Source organism: Castor canadensis, chromosome 2 (genome assembly GCF_047511655.1).
Source record: "Castor canadensis chromosome 2, mCasCan1.hap1v2, whole genome shotgun sequence".
Lineage (NCBI taxonomy): Eukaryota > Metazoa > Chordata > Mammalia > Rodentia > Castoridae > Castor > Castor canadensis.
In genome coordinates this window covers 16,304,698-16,323,023 of record NC_133387.1, presented here as the reverse complement: position 1 = coordinate 16,323,023, position 18,326 = coordinate 16,304,698, and the positions used below count along the sequence as shown (strand labels likewise).

General features: G+C 44.3%; 1 protein-coding gene across 1 annotated transcript in view; it reads right to left on the bottom strand.

The window, feature by feature from the left end:
- The window catches only part of Zc3hav1 (zinc finger CCCH-type containing, antiviral 1), a 44,547-nt gene extending 27,657 nt beyond the window's left edge, over positions 1-16,890 (bottom strand). Inside the window, exon 1 of the mRNA XM_074062208.1 lies at positions 16,098-16,890. Coding sequence (XP_073918309.1) covers positions 16,098-16,405 — 308 coding nt within the window. The 5' untranslated portion in view covers positions 16,406-16,890. The remainder of the gene's footprint in view (positions 1-16,097) is intronic.
- Positions 16,891-18,326: the final 1,436 nt, after the last annotated feature.

Genomic DNA, 18,326 nt, shown 5'->3' with positions numbered 1-18,326 from the left:
TCATCCACCACAGCTGGATAACTGCACCATTTTGTTACATTTTAAAGAGCTATTTTCAACATTAAGTCTTTAAAATATCTAGAGCTTATTACAACAAATGATGTCAGGGGGACATCAGTGTTTTTTTATCAACTTTTGTTAATGACATTTATCAAATGATCCCTTTCTTCTTTTTGACCACTGCACCAAGTTTAGAGCTACTGAAATCCCTACTGTGTTTTTGTTAATGTACTGGTTTCCTTTAAATCCAGTACCTTCTAAGTTAAATGCTCTTTAGAGCATATTTTAAATATCAACAGCATGATTTATATCTTTGGTCTATTCCTTCTCAAAAAACCCGTTAGTCTGCCTATTATTTTTGCACAGAGATGTTACTAGGGCTTTCTCAATTCCCATATTGAGAAAATGTTTCCACAATGGAAACCCTATTACTGCTAACTCCCTAAATTACACTGTATATTAAGTATGTCATCTTCACTACTTAAATATCTTGGTTCTGGGGATATAAGATAGCTCTCTATTCAAGCCTTGTTGTTTTTCCTGTTTTTATAAAATTTTCTTTTACTAGCTGTCATTCACTTCCCAAGTAGTGCATATGATCTATGGCCACCATTATTTTTTAGTTCTTTGTCACTGATAAACAGAAATACAGTAATTATAGTGAAATCAGTGATTTTTCAAAAATGTAAACAGAAGGCAGAATTAAAAGTCACTTCTGTAAATGCTATTGGCCGTGTGTAAAACATCTCTGAAACCCTCTGGAATTGTCTTCAGATCTAACAGTAGAATCTCATAAGGAAAAAAATAATAAATCACAGAATCAACCACTGGGTCAACTACAAGCTGAGCCCTTGAACCCTGGCCAGCCCTGGCAACAGTGTCTATTCTAGCCATTTTCCCAGGCGAGCCCTGTCCTTGCTTTCTCCACTGGCGACCTTGGCTTTTAGCCTGTTTCTGGAGCTCCTTGATAAAGCTGACCTTGGCTCGCTAGTAACTTTTGGATTCTGCTTTGTGGTTTCAGATTAACTGCTCCCCTCAGCAGCTGGGCAAAGATCCCACCTTATCACTGACCCCCCACCCAGCTCATGGGGGTGGGGTTGGGGTGTCTGAAGAGCCTCCTATGGCAGGAGCAGCCTTCTAAAGGTAATCTTATCAACCTCCAGCAGAAATCCCCACGACAGTTTGACCAGATGTGCGAGAGGCATCTGGCTCCACTGTTGCCATGGCTACTGCCACTAATGTTCTTGTTACTGATCTGGAAATGACCTGGCTAAATCACCCCCACAAACAGACAGGTTCTGTCCTTGGCTTTGAGACGTTTGACAACTGTTAGAAAGAATAAGCAACCTTGGCTTTCCCTTTGGCTCCAGGCCAGGCATCTTGAACATGGAACCAACCTAGTGGTGTCTCTGCAGGTCACAGGGAGAATGCAGGATTGGTTGGGGTTGTCTTAGCCAAGAAACATGTCACTTCCAAAGTCCCTGAAGTCAGTACCTCCTCTAAATAACTAAAGACAGTCAGGCGGCCTACTAGAAATCCCTCTGCTTGGAACCAAGCATGTCCAGGCTTTTCCAAGTTCACCCAAGCCACTCAGGTCTTGGGGAAGTGTCACATGTAGCCACACTCCATGCCTATCTGATGGCCCTGGTTTTACTTCTCGTTCTCATCTCAATCCTCAGGCAAACTACCTACTCTTCTGGATTCTATTACACTCACCTTGAGCCCAGCCTCAATCTGTGATGTCTATGTCTGGCCTGCTGCTAGCCTGTGGCCAATCCTGGGCTGGCTGTATGTGTCCCCATGCCCCCAACTGCTTCTTAGAGGCTTTATCTTTGTCTTAATGTCAGGGTCAGCCTTTGTGGTCAGCCACAAAGGTGAGACACTTTGCACTCACCTTCTATTTGAGGTGAGGTACAAACACTAACATCTATTACAAGTTTACTGAGTGATAGGAACTTTATCTATTACTTAATAGTAGTCACAATAATTCTACTTTGGGAAACTGAGGCCCAATAGAATGAGAAATAAAGGATGACTCAGATAAGAGGAAGTTCTGACCCATGAACCCAGATCTCAGAAAAGCAAGCAAAAATCTAATCTGGAAATATAAAAACAAACCGATCTGAGACTTTTTCAAACAAAAAAAAAAGGAACAACCATTGTGAGTTTTCAAAGCCACCATTCCCATTACTAAAAAAGAAAACTGAGAGCAGTGTACAATCAGAGAGAAGGGGCATAAGTGTCGCACATTTATTGTATGCAGAAGACACACAATAAATGATATAAACCGATCCGATCATTGTGATTAGCATGGAGGAGACAAGCTCAAAACTATGGGTGTGATTCGAGTCTGGTGGAAGATTGTTGAGGATGAAGGAGCCGAAGCCTCCTTCCCCTCTCTTCTGGTCATCCTTTTCCTGCTCCACTGCCTGATAATACTGACTGGCAGGCTAACACCAGGAAACGGACTGAAAGTCTCCCATGACCTCTTGGCCGTGGGTTCACTAAGCCAGTGCTTCTCAAAGTGTGTTCCTCGGACCACCATCAACAGAGAGGCTGCCAGAAATGCAAACTCGGCCCCCACTTCAGCAAGCTTCAAGATCACCTAGAGATCTGGTTAGAACCCTGCTAGCTGGGCCCCAGCCCCAGAGTTTCTGAGTCAGCAGGGTTGGAAGCTGAGAATAAGTATTTCTGACAAACTCCCAGGTGGCACCCACACACACTGAGAGTATAGGACTCAAGGCTGCCTCCCCCAAAGGGAACAATGGGAAGAGCAGAAGGTTCATCAGAAGCCTAAGGAACCCTCCACTTGCCAGTCCAAAGAAAAGAGCTTGCCTGCAAACATCTAAGGATTGCCCAGGACAAAGCAAACATTTGCAGAGCACCGCCTCCACTTGCAGCTGATAAACTGAAGCAAACAGCTGCACTAGGGATAGGAGACGGTCACTTTTTACAAAGTTCGGAGAAAAGGAGGCCTTCAAAGAGGCAGAACTGTCTCTTTCCGGAATTCCAGGCCCAAAGCCTTAAACAAATGAGCTTTCCCACTTTTGCATCCTCAGCCACAGAAACAAACGTTGTCTTAACCAGGGGTGAGCACTCTCCCCACTGAGGGCACGGGCTAAAGAGCAAGTCTGCATGGTGTTCTTACCCCTGCCAACACCTTATAATCAGCTGGAGAGTGTTTAAAAATACCTGAACCCAGCCGCACCCTGGGAGACTGGCTGAGTTTGATGGGAGTGGAACCCTAAGTGGTCTAATGTGTAGTCATGGCTGAGACTCACTGGTTGGCCTTGTCACATTGATTCTGGGTTGGGCCCCTGAACTGTGCGTCCATCTCAGAGCTCGTGAGCTCAGCGTCAGTAAACACAGGGTCACCAAACAGCACTCCAAAGAGAAAGATAATAACCTGAGCAAGCCTGGGGTTGACAGTCATTTGTATGAAAATACCTTTTCCCTTCCGCCCCTCAACCCTCCTGGGCCCCCACACCTCCTGGGGTTGATAAAAACAAGGAGACAGTTGATTTGTATAGAAAACAGGAAACAGCTCACCATTACATAGGCTAGGTAGAAAAGGAACCAGGATGTGTGAATGATAAAAATCTAGAGCAGTGGTCTGAAGAATAAAACATTATCAAACAACCCTAATAAAGTACCATTTTAAAGTTGCAGACTTTGCATTTGTACTTCTGAGGTTCAAGGTTGAATCTCCAGGCCATGAGAGGGTGGGATGGTTCTGAATCTAGCAAGATGGGAAGAGAGAACAGTCGATATGCAGAGAGAGAGAGAGAGAGAGAGGGTGGAGGTAAAAGAACAAGCTGGCTTTTACCATAGCTGTGTTAAGAGAGAGAGAGAGAGGGTGGAGGTAAAAGAACGGGCTGGCTTTTACCACAGCTGCATTAAGAGAGAGAGAAAGAGAGAGAGAGAGGGTGGAGGTAAAAGAACGGGCTGGCTTTTACCACAGCTGCATTAAGAGAGAGAGAGAGAGAGAGAGGGTGGAGGTAAAAGAACGGGCTGGCTTTTACCACAGCTGCGTTAACCTGAACACACTAGGCACAAAGAAGGAAGCCCAGATGACTGTGGCAACATAGTGGATCCTGGGCTGTAGGGGCTGCAGGCCCCCTGGGACAGAGGAACACACACACCAAATCAACTGTAAGACTGCAGAGGGCAACAGAAGGAGACCCAGGCCCACACAGGATATTCTACAGCTCTATAAGAGTGGGATAAATTCATGCCCATTAGAATCATTTAGGGACATTTTTAAACCCCATGCCCAGCCAGGGGATACAGCTCAGTGATAGAGTGATTGCCTAACATATGTGAGGTCCTGGGTTCAATCCCTAGCACTACAGCAACAACAAAAAAGTTCCCTGTGCCCAATGTATACCCTTGTTAACTCTTTAAAAAACACCAAGCGGGAGGAGCCAGGGATGAGCACCTTTTAAAGACTCCTCATGGGATTCCACCGTACAGCAAACTGTGGGACTCATCACCGTAAGTGTACAGCGGGAAGTGAAGGAAGTAAAAGACAGGTGATATTACCAAAACCCAATGACTACAGACAGTAGGCCACCCACCCAAGCCACCTCTTCTCCTCCTCTAGACTTCCCAACATAAATTCCTTTGAAAGCTAGGATGAGCCAGGCATGGTGGCATAGGCCTGTAATCTCAACTACTTTGGAAGTACAGACAGGAGGAAAGAGGTTCGAGGCCAGTCCAGGCGAAAATCAGCGAGACACTATCTCAAAAATAAGCCAGGTGTGATGGCCCCAAGCTACTCGGAGGCCTAAATAGGAGGATCACCATCTGAGGTCAGCCTGAACAAAGTTAGTGCCGAGACCCCATCTGAAAAACTTAAAAAACAAATGAATAAGTAAATAAGTGGCGGGGAGGTGGGGAGAGAAGGACTGGGGACATGGCTCAAGTGGTAGAGTGCTTGCCTACCAAGTGCAAGGTCCTGAGTTCAGTGCGACTACCTCAAAAAAATAAAGGAAAAGAAAAAAATTAAGGTGAATATTAAAATAAAGAGATAAAGAGTAAGATTAGTAAGCTAACAGTATCCTAGAGTCCCTTTTTTAGTGAGAGAAGAATAAAAACCACGTGTTTGTTGGTGAGTGACTAGAGACACAAATGTTCCCGATGTGTCTCTTGATTGTGTCAGCCAAAAACAACAGGCATGCCACCTTAACTTTGAGAAAGCAAGACTTTTTTTAACCTTGTATTCACTCTGTCTCTTTTACTCCTTCAAGCTCGGAAGCCACATGAAACCCTGCACTTGTATTTGTGATCAGCCAGGAAACACATCTCTGGGGGCTGTTTGTTTCTCAAAATGTGGTTTGAACCCCTGCGAAAGAATCCTTCATCTTTGCCTTGTAAAAAAAAAATAATAATAATAAAAATAAAGATTCCACACATAAGTGAAAAAAAAAAAAGGAATCCTTCAGGGAGAGCCTCACTCCGCAGGCTCCCATGGCCAAATCCGCCCCTTCTCAACCAGAATTTCCAGTGTGTGACTCAGGGACCTGCATTTTACTAAGCTCCCTGTGTCATTCCAAGGCACGTCCACATCCAAGTTTAAGAGTACAGTCCCAAAGCTGAGTGCCTATGCTGCCAGAACAACCTACCTGGGTATAGGGCAAAATGTTGCATGGAGTTTATTTTTTACCTAAGAATGTAGGAAAAAATCACGGTCTGGACTGAGAGGACTGAAGGAGAGGCGTGGTGGATTAGCTGGTTAACTGGAAAGGGACACAAGAAAACCTTTTAGGGCTGAGGAAAATGTTCTACATCTTTTGACTACGCTCTTAGTTGTACAAGTGCGTCTGTTGATCGAGACTTTGCAGAACTGGGGTTTGTTAGGCAGGTGTTCTACGGCTTCGGCCATGCCTCCAGCCTTTTTTTCCTCTGTGTATTTTGGAGGTAAGGTCTTGCTTTTTGGGCAAGCCAGTCTGGACTGCAATCCTTTTATTTTACATTCCCCACCTTAGCTGGGATGACAGGCATGCACCATCATGTCCAGCTTTTTTTCTGTTAAGATGGGATCTCATTCCAGGCTGGCCTAGAATGGTACTCCTCCTGATCTCGACCTCCTAAGTAGCTAGGACTACAGGCGTGAACCATCAGCGCCTGGTTTATCAAGACTCTTTGCACACTCTTTTAAATGAGTATGTGTTATTGTATACAAACATACCTTGAAAATTTTGATTTATAAAATCCCAGGTTAAAAAAAAAACTAGCAAATGGCAAATTAAGAGTCATATATCATATGAATATAAAATAAATGTACACATATTCAGAGTAGAGCCAGCCCTCTGTATCTGCGGGTTTCACAACTGTGGACTCAATTGAGGAGCAGATGGACAATATTTGGGGGAAAAAACAACTGCATCTGTACTGAGCAAGCACAGACTTTTTTGTGTTCACCATGATTTCCTAAACGAATCAGCGTACACAAGTATTCCCACAGCATCCATGTTGCGTTAGGTGGCATTCATAATCTAGAGACGGTTAAAAGTATATGGGAGTAGGTCTGGGTGCGTGGCTCAAGCGGTACAGTGCCTGCCTAGAAAGCACAAGGCACTGAGTTGGAACTCCAGTACCCCGAAAAATGAGTAAATATACAGGAGGATGTCACAGGCTATAGGCAAAATCTACACCAATTTGTATGAGAGACTTGAGCATCAGAGGGCTCCCCAAAGGGTACCAAAGGATGACTGTTCATGCTGAAAATGTTCTGTCCTGACAAGAGGGAAGTGGCAAAATGTTTGGGAACTATTTCCCTAGCTGGCTTCTCATAGCCTGCTGTCAGGAGTTGGTGGGAAGCATATTAAATTCTCTCCTCGGGGTAGAAAACAGAGAGGACCATGAACTGGGCCTCTTCCTTCTTCCCCCTACCTGAGTTCAGCTCCCCTGCTCCAACTTGATTAAACTGATTTATGAGCCGGGTATCTGTGGCTCACGTCTGCAATCCTAGCTACTCAGGAGGCAGAGATCAGAAGTATCGTGGTTCAAAGCCAACCCAGGCAAAGAGTTCGCAAGACCCTATCTCAAAAAAAACCTATCACAAAAAAAGGGTTGATGGAGTAGCTAAAGGTGAAGGCCCTGAGTTCAAATCCCAGTACCAGAAAAAAAAAACTGATTTATGATTTTTCTCATTGACCTAAAATCCTACAATCCTTTAGAATCATTTTTACTCCTCTCTCCTGCTCCCAATCCTGGGGCTTTGCCTATTCCAAAATAACCTGCATGAAAAGAAAGTAAACACCATCAGACACTGAAAGAAATTAGAACTATTTTGTGGAACACAAATCTACATTTATTTTAAATGTTTATTTTTGCTAGCTCTACATTCTGCAAAATATAAAGTGGTTTTTTTCTTTTTCTTTTTTTTGATGATGCTGGGATTTGAACTCAGAGCTTGCTTACTAGGCAAGTATACTCTACCACTGGAGCCATGCTTCCAGCCCAAGAAATTTTTTTTAATTATCATATTTTTGTTGCACTAAGGGCACATTGTGACATTTATAAAGTTCTTAGATATCTCACAGTTGAATTCGCCCTCCATCACTCTCTTTCCTGAGAGTATTTTCTTGCTCTCAGAAAGAAAATAGTGACACTTATTTGTCACTATTTAAGATTTTTATCATAGTTCACAGTGTCCCTTTATAAGGTCATCCAGTTTCTAAGCTTAATTTCTGCAGAACACTGCCAACTTTGAAAATCAAATTTGATCAAACTAAAATGAAAACAAAAATGGAGCAAATCCAAAAAGAGGACACAAATTCCCAAACAATTTTTATGGGTGCATCTCTTTGTGTCACAATGTTGCAGAAAATAGCATGGACTCTAGGGCCCCAGCCTGACAACAGGACTCTGTGGACAGAGCACAAATGAGTAACAGAAGGAAGATGCCTCCTGGGTAAATCCCCACTCACAAACTCCGTGACCCCTGCACAAGGAAAGCCCAAATGTTGAAAACACCATGCAGTGTGAAAGAAGACCCCTAATGCCATGTCATATGATTCCACATAGAGGAAATGTCCACAACAGGCCAATCCACACGGACAGAAAGTTCATTAAAGGTTGCCAGGAGCTGGGGAAAGCAAGGAGTGATTGCTGATGGGCGTGGGGATTCTTTTCGGATGATGAAAATGTTCTGGATTTCACTGGGTAACTGTGTGTTGTATAACTGTGTGTGTGTGTGTGTAACTGACAGTTACCCATCATAAAGGAGCTTACAACACTGATTACACACTTGAAAGTGAGATTTCGGTTTTTTTGTTGGTAGGACTGGGGAATGAACTCAGGGCTTCACACTTAAAAAACAGGCACACCATGGCTTGAGCCACACCTCTGGTACATTTTGATCTGGTTATTTTTGAGGTTGGGTCTCTGGAGCTATTTGCCCAGGGCTGACTTTGAACCACGCGCCTTGTGATCTCAGGCTCCCAAGGAGCCACTGGTGCCCGGCTGGCTTTAGTTATTTTTTTTTAAATGGCAAAATAAAATTAAATTAAAATTAAGGGTATTACAAACAAAAATAAATAGGACACTAAGATGACCAAAAGAGTGAAAATGTTAACAAAAAGCATCAAGAAGGGAAAACTTTAAAAGTGAGAAACATGGAGCAGTGGAGTGGCTGAAGTGGTAGAGCACCTGCCTAGCAAGTATGAGTCCCCGATTTCAAGCCCCAGTACTGCCAAAAAAAGAGTAATGACTCAAAAGGCCTAGAGACCCATAATAGGTGAAGAATTAAAACCACACTGAGGGCTTAGTACGCTAGCTCATGCCTGTAATCCCAGCTGTTCAAGAGATGGAGTTAGAAGCATCTCAGTCAAAGGCCAGCAGGAGCAAAATCGAGAAACCCTACCAAAAAGTACAATAAAACAAAAAGGACCGGGGATATGGCTCAAGTGGTAGAGCGTTCACCTAATGAGCTCAAGGCCCTGAGTTCAAACCCCAGTACTGTCAAAAACAATAATAATAAATACCACAATGAAAGCTGGGTCTGACAGCACACTGCTGTAATTCCAGAACATGAGGATGGCAAATTAGAGGCCAGTCTAGGCTACACAGAAAGACCCTGTCTCAAAAACCTAAAACAGCCCAGCCTTAGTGGCCCAAGCCTATAATTCTAGCTATTTGGGAGGATGACATTGGGAGGACCAAGGTCTGAAGCCAGTCTGGGCAAATAATTCTTGAGACCCCCCCTCTCCAAAATACCTAGAGCAAAGTGGACTGGAGGTGTGGCTCAGCTGTAGAGCACCTGTTTTGTAAGCTTAAAGTTCAAACCCCCATCCTCCATCACACACAAAAATCTAAAACAAAACAAACAAAAAGGACTGGAGGCATGGCTCAAGCAGTAGAGCACCTATTTAGCAAGCATGAAGCCCTGAGTTCAAGTCCCAGTACCATAAAAAAGAAAAAGAGAGAGAGATACAATTCCACATACCTGGTGTTGGCACAAATTTCCAAAAGGTCATGATTCCTTCCACTTGGCAAGGAGGAAGCAAGGGAATGTTTCACTCTTTAGAAAGCAATGTGGTATTATCATCTCATAACGCTTAAGGTAAGTATAAGAATTTCTGTTAGATCCCTTGAAAAACTCTTGTACATATATACAAAGAAACATACACCAAACTATTCAAAGCATGCTGGTTTAACAGCAATTTTTTTTAATTTAAAAATTTTAAAAATTTTTTAATTTTTTTAAAATTTTAAAAAAGATCTCAACTTTAATAATGAGAAGATGGGTAAGTTGTGTACATTCATACAAAAGAAAGTACACATCTATAATAAATCAGAGTAGTCCGTCTCTAAAATTTGTGGGGCCCTGAGCAAAGCTATAAATTGAGGCCCATGTAGACGTTTCTATATGTGACAGTAATAAGTCAAGCAAAAAACATTACATAAAATACGTTCTTTCCTTCTACGGTAGCTATACTTCCACAATGACCATAATCATCAAGTTTGGCTTTGGAACCCACGAACTGCTAGAATATAGCAGATTGGAAGAAGCCAGCCCTGGCTCTCACCTCCAGTTCACCTCTTCTTCCTCCTCCCACCTGGGCTCTGTCCTATCCCATTGGTGCTGTCATCCAGAGACAGTGGCCGTGCCAGCCTGCACAGGTAAACTCCTTCCCTGTGTGTAAGTCCCATCAAGAAGCATACTCGGGCCCTGGAAGAAGCCTCGAGAATTCCAGGGGCCCAGGAAGTTGGAGCATGGTGTAGACTCAGAGTGGGGGGCCACAGATTTGAAACGGACAGAATGCCTTGCCACTACAGATTACTCAAACGTAGGCAGGGCTATAACTGGACAAAAACCAAAGTAAGAGCTGTAAATTGCAGGGCCTGGGGCAGACACGGTGGAATGAAAACAGAGCACTCAGTATTATAATCTCAGAAGTTTCACGTTGAGCAGAAAAGAGAAGATAAGACAGGTCCACTCATCCTTTGGCATCCAAAGGTCTGGCTCCGAGACCGCCCCAATACCAAAGCCCATGGATGCCCACTTCCCCATACAGAATGGCCCAGTATATACGCTTATGACTACGCTCACCCTCGTGCACACTTTAATTCATCTCCGGAGGACTTGCGGTAACTCCTACCACAGAAATGCTATGTAAATAGCTGTTATCCTGGAATGTTTGGGGAATAACGACAAGAAAGCAGTCTGTACGTGCTCGGTGTCAACCAAAAGTTCTCCAGCTGCAGTCGGATGAATCCATAGATGGGGAACCTGCGAACGCTTGGGGCCAACTGTATTTGCAACTTAACTTCAGTATGATATCATCTGTAGGTTTGTAGATTTGAAAATAGACAAAACTCAGCTGGGCACAGGGGGCTCACACCTGTAATCCTAGCTACTCAGGAGGAAGAGATCAGGAGGATCAAGGTTCAAAGCCAAGCTGGGCAAATAGTTTGTGAGATCCTATCTTGAAAAAACCAGCACAAAAAAAAAAGGACTGGTGGAGTGGCTCAAGGTATATGCCCTGAGTTCAAACCCCAGTACTGCAAAAAAAGAAAAAGAAAATAGACAAAACTCCTAAATATTGCTTAAAATACTCAAACACAGAAAAATAATACCTATGTGGGAAAAGGATCACCAAATTCAGAAGAGCACTAATCTCTAGTTCCCAGCTCTAGAAAAGAAGTAATAATCAAGAAAGATAATTCAGGAAGATTTAAATACAGAATATTCTATTTCTTTGATCGATGCTATTCGTTATATATTTTCCTAAAACTCAAATATATAATTAAAAACCTAAATGAAAAAAAAAATGATCTTGGCATGGCGGTACACACCTATAATCCTGACTCTCAGGAGGTACAGGCAGGAAGATCACGAGTTGGAGGCCAGCCTAAGCTACACAGTGAGAGCCTGTCTCAAAAACAACAACAAAAAAACTCTAATGAGAAAATTTCTTGGGGGGGGCCAGTGCTGAGAATCAAACCCAGGACCTTGCACCTACTAAGCCTGTGCTCTACCACTGAACAGCACCGCTGCACCTGAGAAAATTCTCCTTCCTAAGGAGCTACCCTCTTGCCATGAGCACCAAGACACACAGGTATATTCTTGGCAGGATGGTTTGTTATAGCAGAGGAAGGGGCAACTGAATTGTGAGCTTAGGCATGTGATAACTGCTATGCAGCTGTTAAAATTAATAAACTGGGTTGGTGTGTACCCCAATGATGGGAGCTTCAATCCAGAGAGAGAGGGGCAGGGGGAGGAGAAAGGAGAGAGGAGAAAATAAAGGGGAAAAAAAAAAAAAAAAGAAGAAGAAGAAAGTAGGCCCTGGTACCAACACGAACAGATTTCCAAAACATAACTTGAGTAAAAATTCTGAAATACATTAAGCAGACCTACATTTTGTATCTGGATCCAAGCATGTATGTGAGGGAATTGCAAAGTCCTGATTAAAGTTGCTTCTGGGGAGGGAAGAATGAGAATGGAGGGGAAGAAAAAAATAACTCAAAGACTGTTATGACTGTTTCTTACTTACGTTTCTTTCTTCTTTGTTTTTGTTTTTGTTTTGGTGGGACTGGGGTTTCATTTTAAAAGAAGCAAAAATGGAAAATGAAAACGAAAGCCTTCATTCTGAGAGGTGAGTTATAAACTTACAATATTATATAATTTTCCCGTTCTACATTCAGAGTACACAACTATGATGCTTATATTATCTTTGTGCAGTTCAGTATTTAGCTCTCAATTTACGAAATGGTCAACCATCCCTACCCAAAGGCACACAAACAGGAAAGAGCCCTAGAGGAAACACCCACCATGGTAGAAACCACAGAGCAAGTCAATGTTCTCAGTCTGCTTTAAACAATCACATCATGCTTGCAAAAAGAATAACCTGAGTTTGTGAAAGACCGTACTTCATACAGCTACCGGTTACAGAGGTGGCTAATTAGGAAGCCATGCAAATCGGGATCCAAAATCGACTATGTAGCCTTCAGTAAATTTCTCAAGACTTAGGTTTGATTTGATTAAGATGGGACTTACAGTTGAGGGATGGTGGCTCACACCTGGAATCCTAGCTACTTGGACCACAGTTCAAGACCACCCTGCGAAAAAGTTAGCAAGGCCCAATCTCAACCAAGTATAGGAGCATGGTGGTGCGTACCTGTCATCCCAAGCTACTCAAGAGGCTGAGATAGGGAGGATAGCAGCTCCATGACAGCCTGGGCAAAAAAGGGAGACCCTCTCTCAAAAATAACCTAAGCAAAAAGAGCTGGAGGCATGGTTCAAGTACAAGAGTGCCTGCCTGGCAAGTGTGAAGCCCTGAGGTCAAACCCCAATACCATCAAAAAAAGATGCACCTTACAATACCTGTTCTCAGGAACTACAGTAAAGACAAACTTCAATATCATCGCTAATGAGCTGAACCCAGAATTTGGTACATATTTTTTGTCCAATAAGTGGTAGTTACTGCGTCGGAACTGGGATCCGAACCCAGTGTGAGGGAATACTATTGCACCAAAGTAAATATTAATATCCAAACTGTTGTGCCAAAACAAATGATTATACAACACCTAAACAAGTCTTGTTGTCAACTAAAACGTATAGCTGAAAGCACGGTGCAAGGAAGGACAGAAACTGCAGGACAGAAGTCCTCTCTGTTAGTACTGCGGAGGAAATTTTATAAGCTCAGCAAAAATACAAGTTGTCTCCGTGTATTTACTGAACTGAATTAAGGTTATTAATAGTAACTTTAGTATGCTTATTGATTGGCTGTCAGATCCCATTCACTAGTGATCCACAAAAACCATAGACTTGAAAGTGTTAAGTTTTAGAAGACGAAGTTTTATAAAAATTGTTAAGGGAACAGTATTAAAAAGCAAGCATGGGAGAAGAATGATCTCTAGGCTCTGAGGCAAAAGAAATAAAAAACAGAAACAAAAATTATTCCAGAGATACTTATTAAGATACTCTATACTAGTGGATTAAGCGTTTAATTCTCAAATTCAAATGCGCAGTAAAAAGGAAATTCAAAATATAGCTAAACTAATAAATGTAAGAAATATTTTTATTACTCCACTAAAAAAAGACTTTAATGAATTCTTTGAAGTATCCATCCAAACTTGTACAAAATAATCCTGTATTATTTGTAATTTTTTTAAATGCAGAAAAGCGCAGGTTCCCAACCCATATTATAAGCTTAAGATGGTTGCTTCAAACAAAATAATAAACTAAAAATTCTAAACATACTGTGTCAAAGTTTCTAAAAACACTGGATATGTAAAATAGCAACACAATTATGGATTATATCCGCATAGGTGTTTTTCTTCCTGAAAATGCAAGTTGGGGTCGTAAGAGGGAAATTTGAATACGGACTGCTTTAGGTGATAAGAAAATTGTAATTTTTTTTTAAAAAAATGTAATCACTGTGCTGTGATTATCTTAATAAAATAGTCTTTACCTGATACGGACGTAATTATGACCCAAATGATGGCTGGATAAGCTGGGGACAGATACAGAGAAGGCAAAAAAACAAGACTGGTCATATTTTGAAAACTGCTGAATCAAAATGGTGATGACGCGTCTCTCCACTTTCCAGTGTCTCTTTAAAATAAAAGTTAACACTAGTTGGTGAAGAATTTTTTCTAACAAAACAGATAACAGAAAAAAAAAAAATCAAAGTCCTTCAACCCTGTTATTCAGTATAGTGCTAGAATGTTCTTCCCTTCTCTGTCCTCTACCACTTATTTAGTGTAGTGCTAGAATGTGCTAGAATGTTCTTCCCTTCTCTGCCCTCTATCCACTTGTTATTTAGTATAGTGCTAGAATGTGCTAGAATGTTCTTCCCCCTCTGCCCTCTACCCACTTATTTAGTATAGTGCTAGAATGTGCTAGAATGTTCTTCCCTTCTCTGCCCTCTATCCACTTGTTATTTAGTGTAGTGCTAGAATGTGCTAGAATGTTCTTCCCCTCTCTGCCCTCTACCCACTTGTTATTTAGTATAGTGCTAGAATGTGCTAGAATGTTCTTCCCCTCTCTGCCCTCTACCCACTTGTTATTTAGTATAGTGCTAGAATGTGCTAGAATGTTCTTCCCTTCTCTGTCCTCTACCACTTCCTCCTTGCCTGCTCAGTGATTTCTTCATTTGCAGGTGGACACCGCTTCCAATCAGTCAGAGACAGATTTTCAAACTGTTGCCTCACAGGCATATTAAATAGATATTTTAAAAGAGAGCGCACTCAAGCAATTAAAAAAAAATTAGAGTGAGATGAAAGGGTTCTTTCTCTAAACAAATGATTTTTTGAAAAAAGTTACCTCACCTACTCTGTCCATTTAAAGCACTCCTCCTTCATCTGTCTTTATGTCACATGACTGGGGCAAATCTTTTCTGCTAGTAACTGCAGGACGGAAAGTTTGATGACCACCGTTTGGGTACTGGGCATCACTTAGAGTTTTTAAGGATAGGCAAAGTGAAAAGTACTCTAATGGGGAAAAAATTGAACAGAAACAGTTAAGGACAGAAAAGATGGGAAGAGATCCCTGAAAAGCCCATGGCGGCCTAAGGCCAGAGAGAACCATTAATTCAACAAGGCAATGGTTGGGAAGAGGACCAGAGCAGAGGGGAAATGAGGCCTCCCAAACAGGACCGGGTGATAGGCAATTAAGACATTGTGAGGGAGGAGGTGGAGGATTAAGAGCTGGAGGGAAGCTCACACCCTGCCTGGAGGGACAATCCTAGGTACTCCGTCACCAGGAGGGCGATGGACAACCTGGATCCAGGGTACAGGCCTGAGCAGCGGGTGTCTTGGAAGCCATCTTGGTAGACGTGACAGGTGAACTGGAGATCTGGTCTGATTTTCATTTCCTTTTTTTTTTCTCTTGCGGTGCTGGAGATGAGCCCAGGACCTGGCGTGTGCCCTCCCACTGAGCTGCATCCCAGCACCTTACAGAAGATTCGGAAGATGGTTACCCTAAACCTTGAGGAGCACCTACATTTAGAAAGCAAAAAGGAGCGAGTGGGAACACAGACTGCAGCCGCTGCTCGGGAAGTAACCCGCATTATTTCAAACCGAATTGAGAGAGTGGGTCCCAAGAAGGGGTGGCCAAACGGTGCGGGCCGCCACGCAGACCACCGGACGGTGCAGCCTGGCGCCAGATAGGAGAAAAGTGGAAATGAGGAGGATGGAAGCGGCTTAGGAATGAAATGAAGGGCCGACAAGATCTGGGGGCCTATCCGGGTGTGCAGCGCGGCTGGAGTTCTGAGAAAAGAGCGGAGAGGAAAAGACTCAAGCTACCCAGGGCGCAGGCACTTTCCTTGTTCGCAATCTGCCTCCAACTTCTCTAGGCCTTGCTTGCGCAATAGTGCTTAATTCTTAGGATTCTTGCGGACGGATGGAAAGGGTAGAGGGCGACCCTAGTCTTTGCTGGGTAATGTCGCCTTGGCCATATTGAGGAAAGGACCGGGGAAGGGGGCGCGATCCCGGGCGCAGCAGGGACTCTCCAACCAGGGGAGCGGAGGAGCGCGCGGCTGTGGGGTGCGGGGCCCCGAGAGGGCGCGACCTCCCGGGAGCAGCAACTCCCTCCGCGGTCCTCCCACCCAGGGCCGCGGGGAGCCACCCCTCCTCGGTGCACTCACCGATCCGACTGCGTATAGTGGCACCGGCCCAGCAGGTTGAGCTTGCAGAGGTGCAAGTTGTCGCAGGCTCTCTCGCAGTACTTGCGACGGCAAACCCGGGCTCGAGTGGTGGCCACCACCGAAGGGGTGACCCCGGCCCTGCCGCCTGTCCCCAACATCACGAAGCGATCGGGCCCGGCGGCCGCCAGCACCTCGCAGAGCTGCGCCTCGGAGAGCGCGATCTCGGCCAGCAGCGCGTCCAGGGTCATGCGGCCCCCGTGGGCGCACAGGAGCTTGGTGAGGAAGCAGCACACCTCCGGGTCGGTCATGGCGCGCTCGCTGCGTGGGCCTGGCCGCTCGCTGCACTGGACTCGGCTCTGCGGAGAATCGAAACTTATAAGTGCCCCGGGGGCGGACGCGGGCGGTGCCGTTTGCAGAGACCAGCGGTTTCGGTTTCCAACTCGTCTCTAGCGTCCAGAGGCCAGATGTCACCCGCACGGTCCTGGGGTCCGATTTAAAGTCAGTAGCGATGGCGAGCGAGGAAAAAGAAAGTCAACCAGCGCGGGCAAATCCTGCCGGCCACCGCAGCACTACCCCGCAGCCCCCGGATCGGTTCTGGGCTCGACGAGACCGAGGCTCCCCAGCTGGGCACCGCGGAGAGAAGAGGAAGTAAAAAAGTGATGTTGGGACTCCGGAGGAGCTTTTGATAAGCCAGCCCTGGAAAGGAGTGACGCCTCTTGGGGGCCCACTTGAGGCGACCTCTAGCTCTGCGCCCCACCCATCCCCGGAAAGAGCTGACCCCTGTGCGCGCTTCCTTCGGGCGGGGCGCTGCGCCTCCCTCCCGGGTTAGTGACTCTCCCCGCCACTCCACCACGTAGATGTTGTTATCGTCACTCTGCACTTGAGGAAGTAACTTGAGCTAATACATACTGCCATCAGGTGGAACCCAGGTGCCACTGAGGCTCCCAAAACCTGGCCCTCCGGGGCACAGATCGCGAAGCGCTGGCCCTAGGACCCATCTGCATTTTTTCCCACACCACCGAGCCCTCTTTAAAGAACAGCGCCCAGTATTGGTTCCCCAGACCACTGCTTGATCAATCCCCTGATAGCGACCAGTAACAAGCGGACATGTTTAGGGTAGCCCCAAGGTTTCGGATTGGTTCCTTCCGCCCATCCTTCCAGATGTGGCATAAAGATTATTTTTAAGTGAAAACTTTTAAAAGTTGCAGAAGATAGGGGTAAAAAAAAAATCTTACTTAAATTTCCTTGTCTGACTAAAGCAGAACCTTCCAAAAATACACCTCCATTAACACCCCTTCCCGCCAAGGGAGTTTCCTGCAGTATTCAGCTGAAGGGCAGAGCACTACCCTTGCCATTAGCATCAAAAAGCCCAATGATACCTTCCAGACTCTCTTATTGAAACCCTAAAAACTTCACCACCACCCTTTTGTTAAGTTGAAATATATAAAGCTTTATTTTATTTCAGGCTGTTCCCTGAATTTTCACTCACGGGAAGCTGTTGTGTGCAGATAAACCTTGTCTTTCCCACTGGTAACCTGTCTATTCTCAGCGCCCCCAAGCACTGTACCCAACTAGAAAAAGGAATAAGGTTTTCCTTCCAACTCCAAAACAAAACAAATGGGTCATTAATCAGACACGAAATAAAGTTTTTTGTTTGTTTGTTTTTGTGGGACTGGGGTTTGAACTCAGAGTTTCCTGCTCAGGCATACTACAGCTTGAACCACACCTCCAGTCCATTTTGCTCTGGTTATTTTGGAGATAGGGTCTTGAGAACATCTTACCCTTGCTGGCCTGGAACATCAGTCCTCCCAATCTCAGCCTCCAAAGTAGCTAGGATTACAGGTGTGAACCACAATAACCTACCGTCTTCCAGAATTTTTAAGGTTTTACCCCATCACCAAAATCCTATTAAAATCCCAAACTGGGTTTGGTGTTGTATAATAGTAATAATAGTAATAGTAATAATAATATAATAGTAATCCCAAATACTTGGGAAGCAGAGGCAGGAGGATGGTCAATTTGAGGCCAGCCTGGACTACATAGGGAGACCCTGTCACAAAAAAACAAAACAAAAGTAATGTGATGTTTATGGCAATTCCTAATAGAAGAATCACAATACAGACCCCCTAGGATTATAGAACAAATTCATGAAGGATTGCACTCCTTTTGAAAAAATAGCTCCCAGCTTCTGGTGGGCCCTTGGCAGAGACATTAATGACCACAGATTTA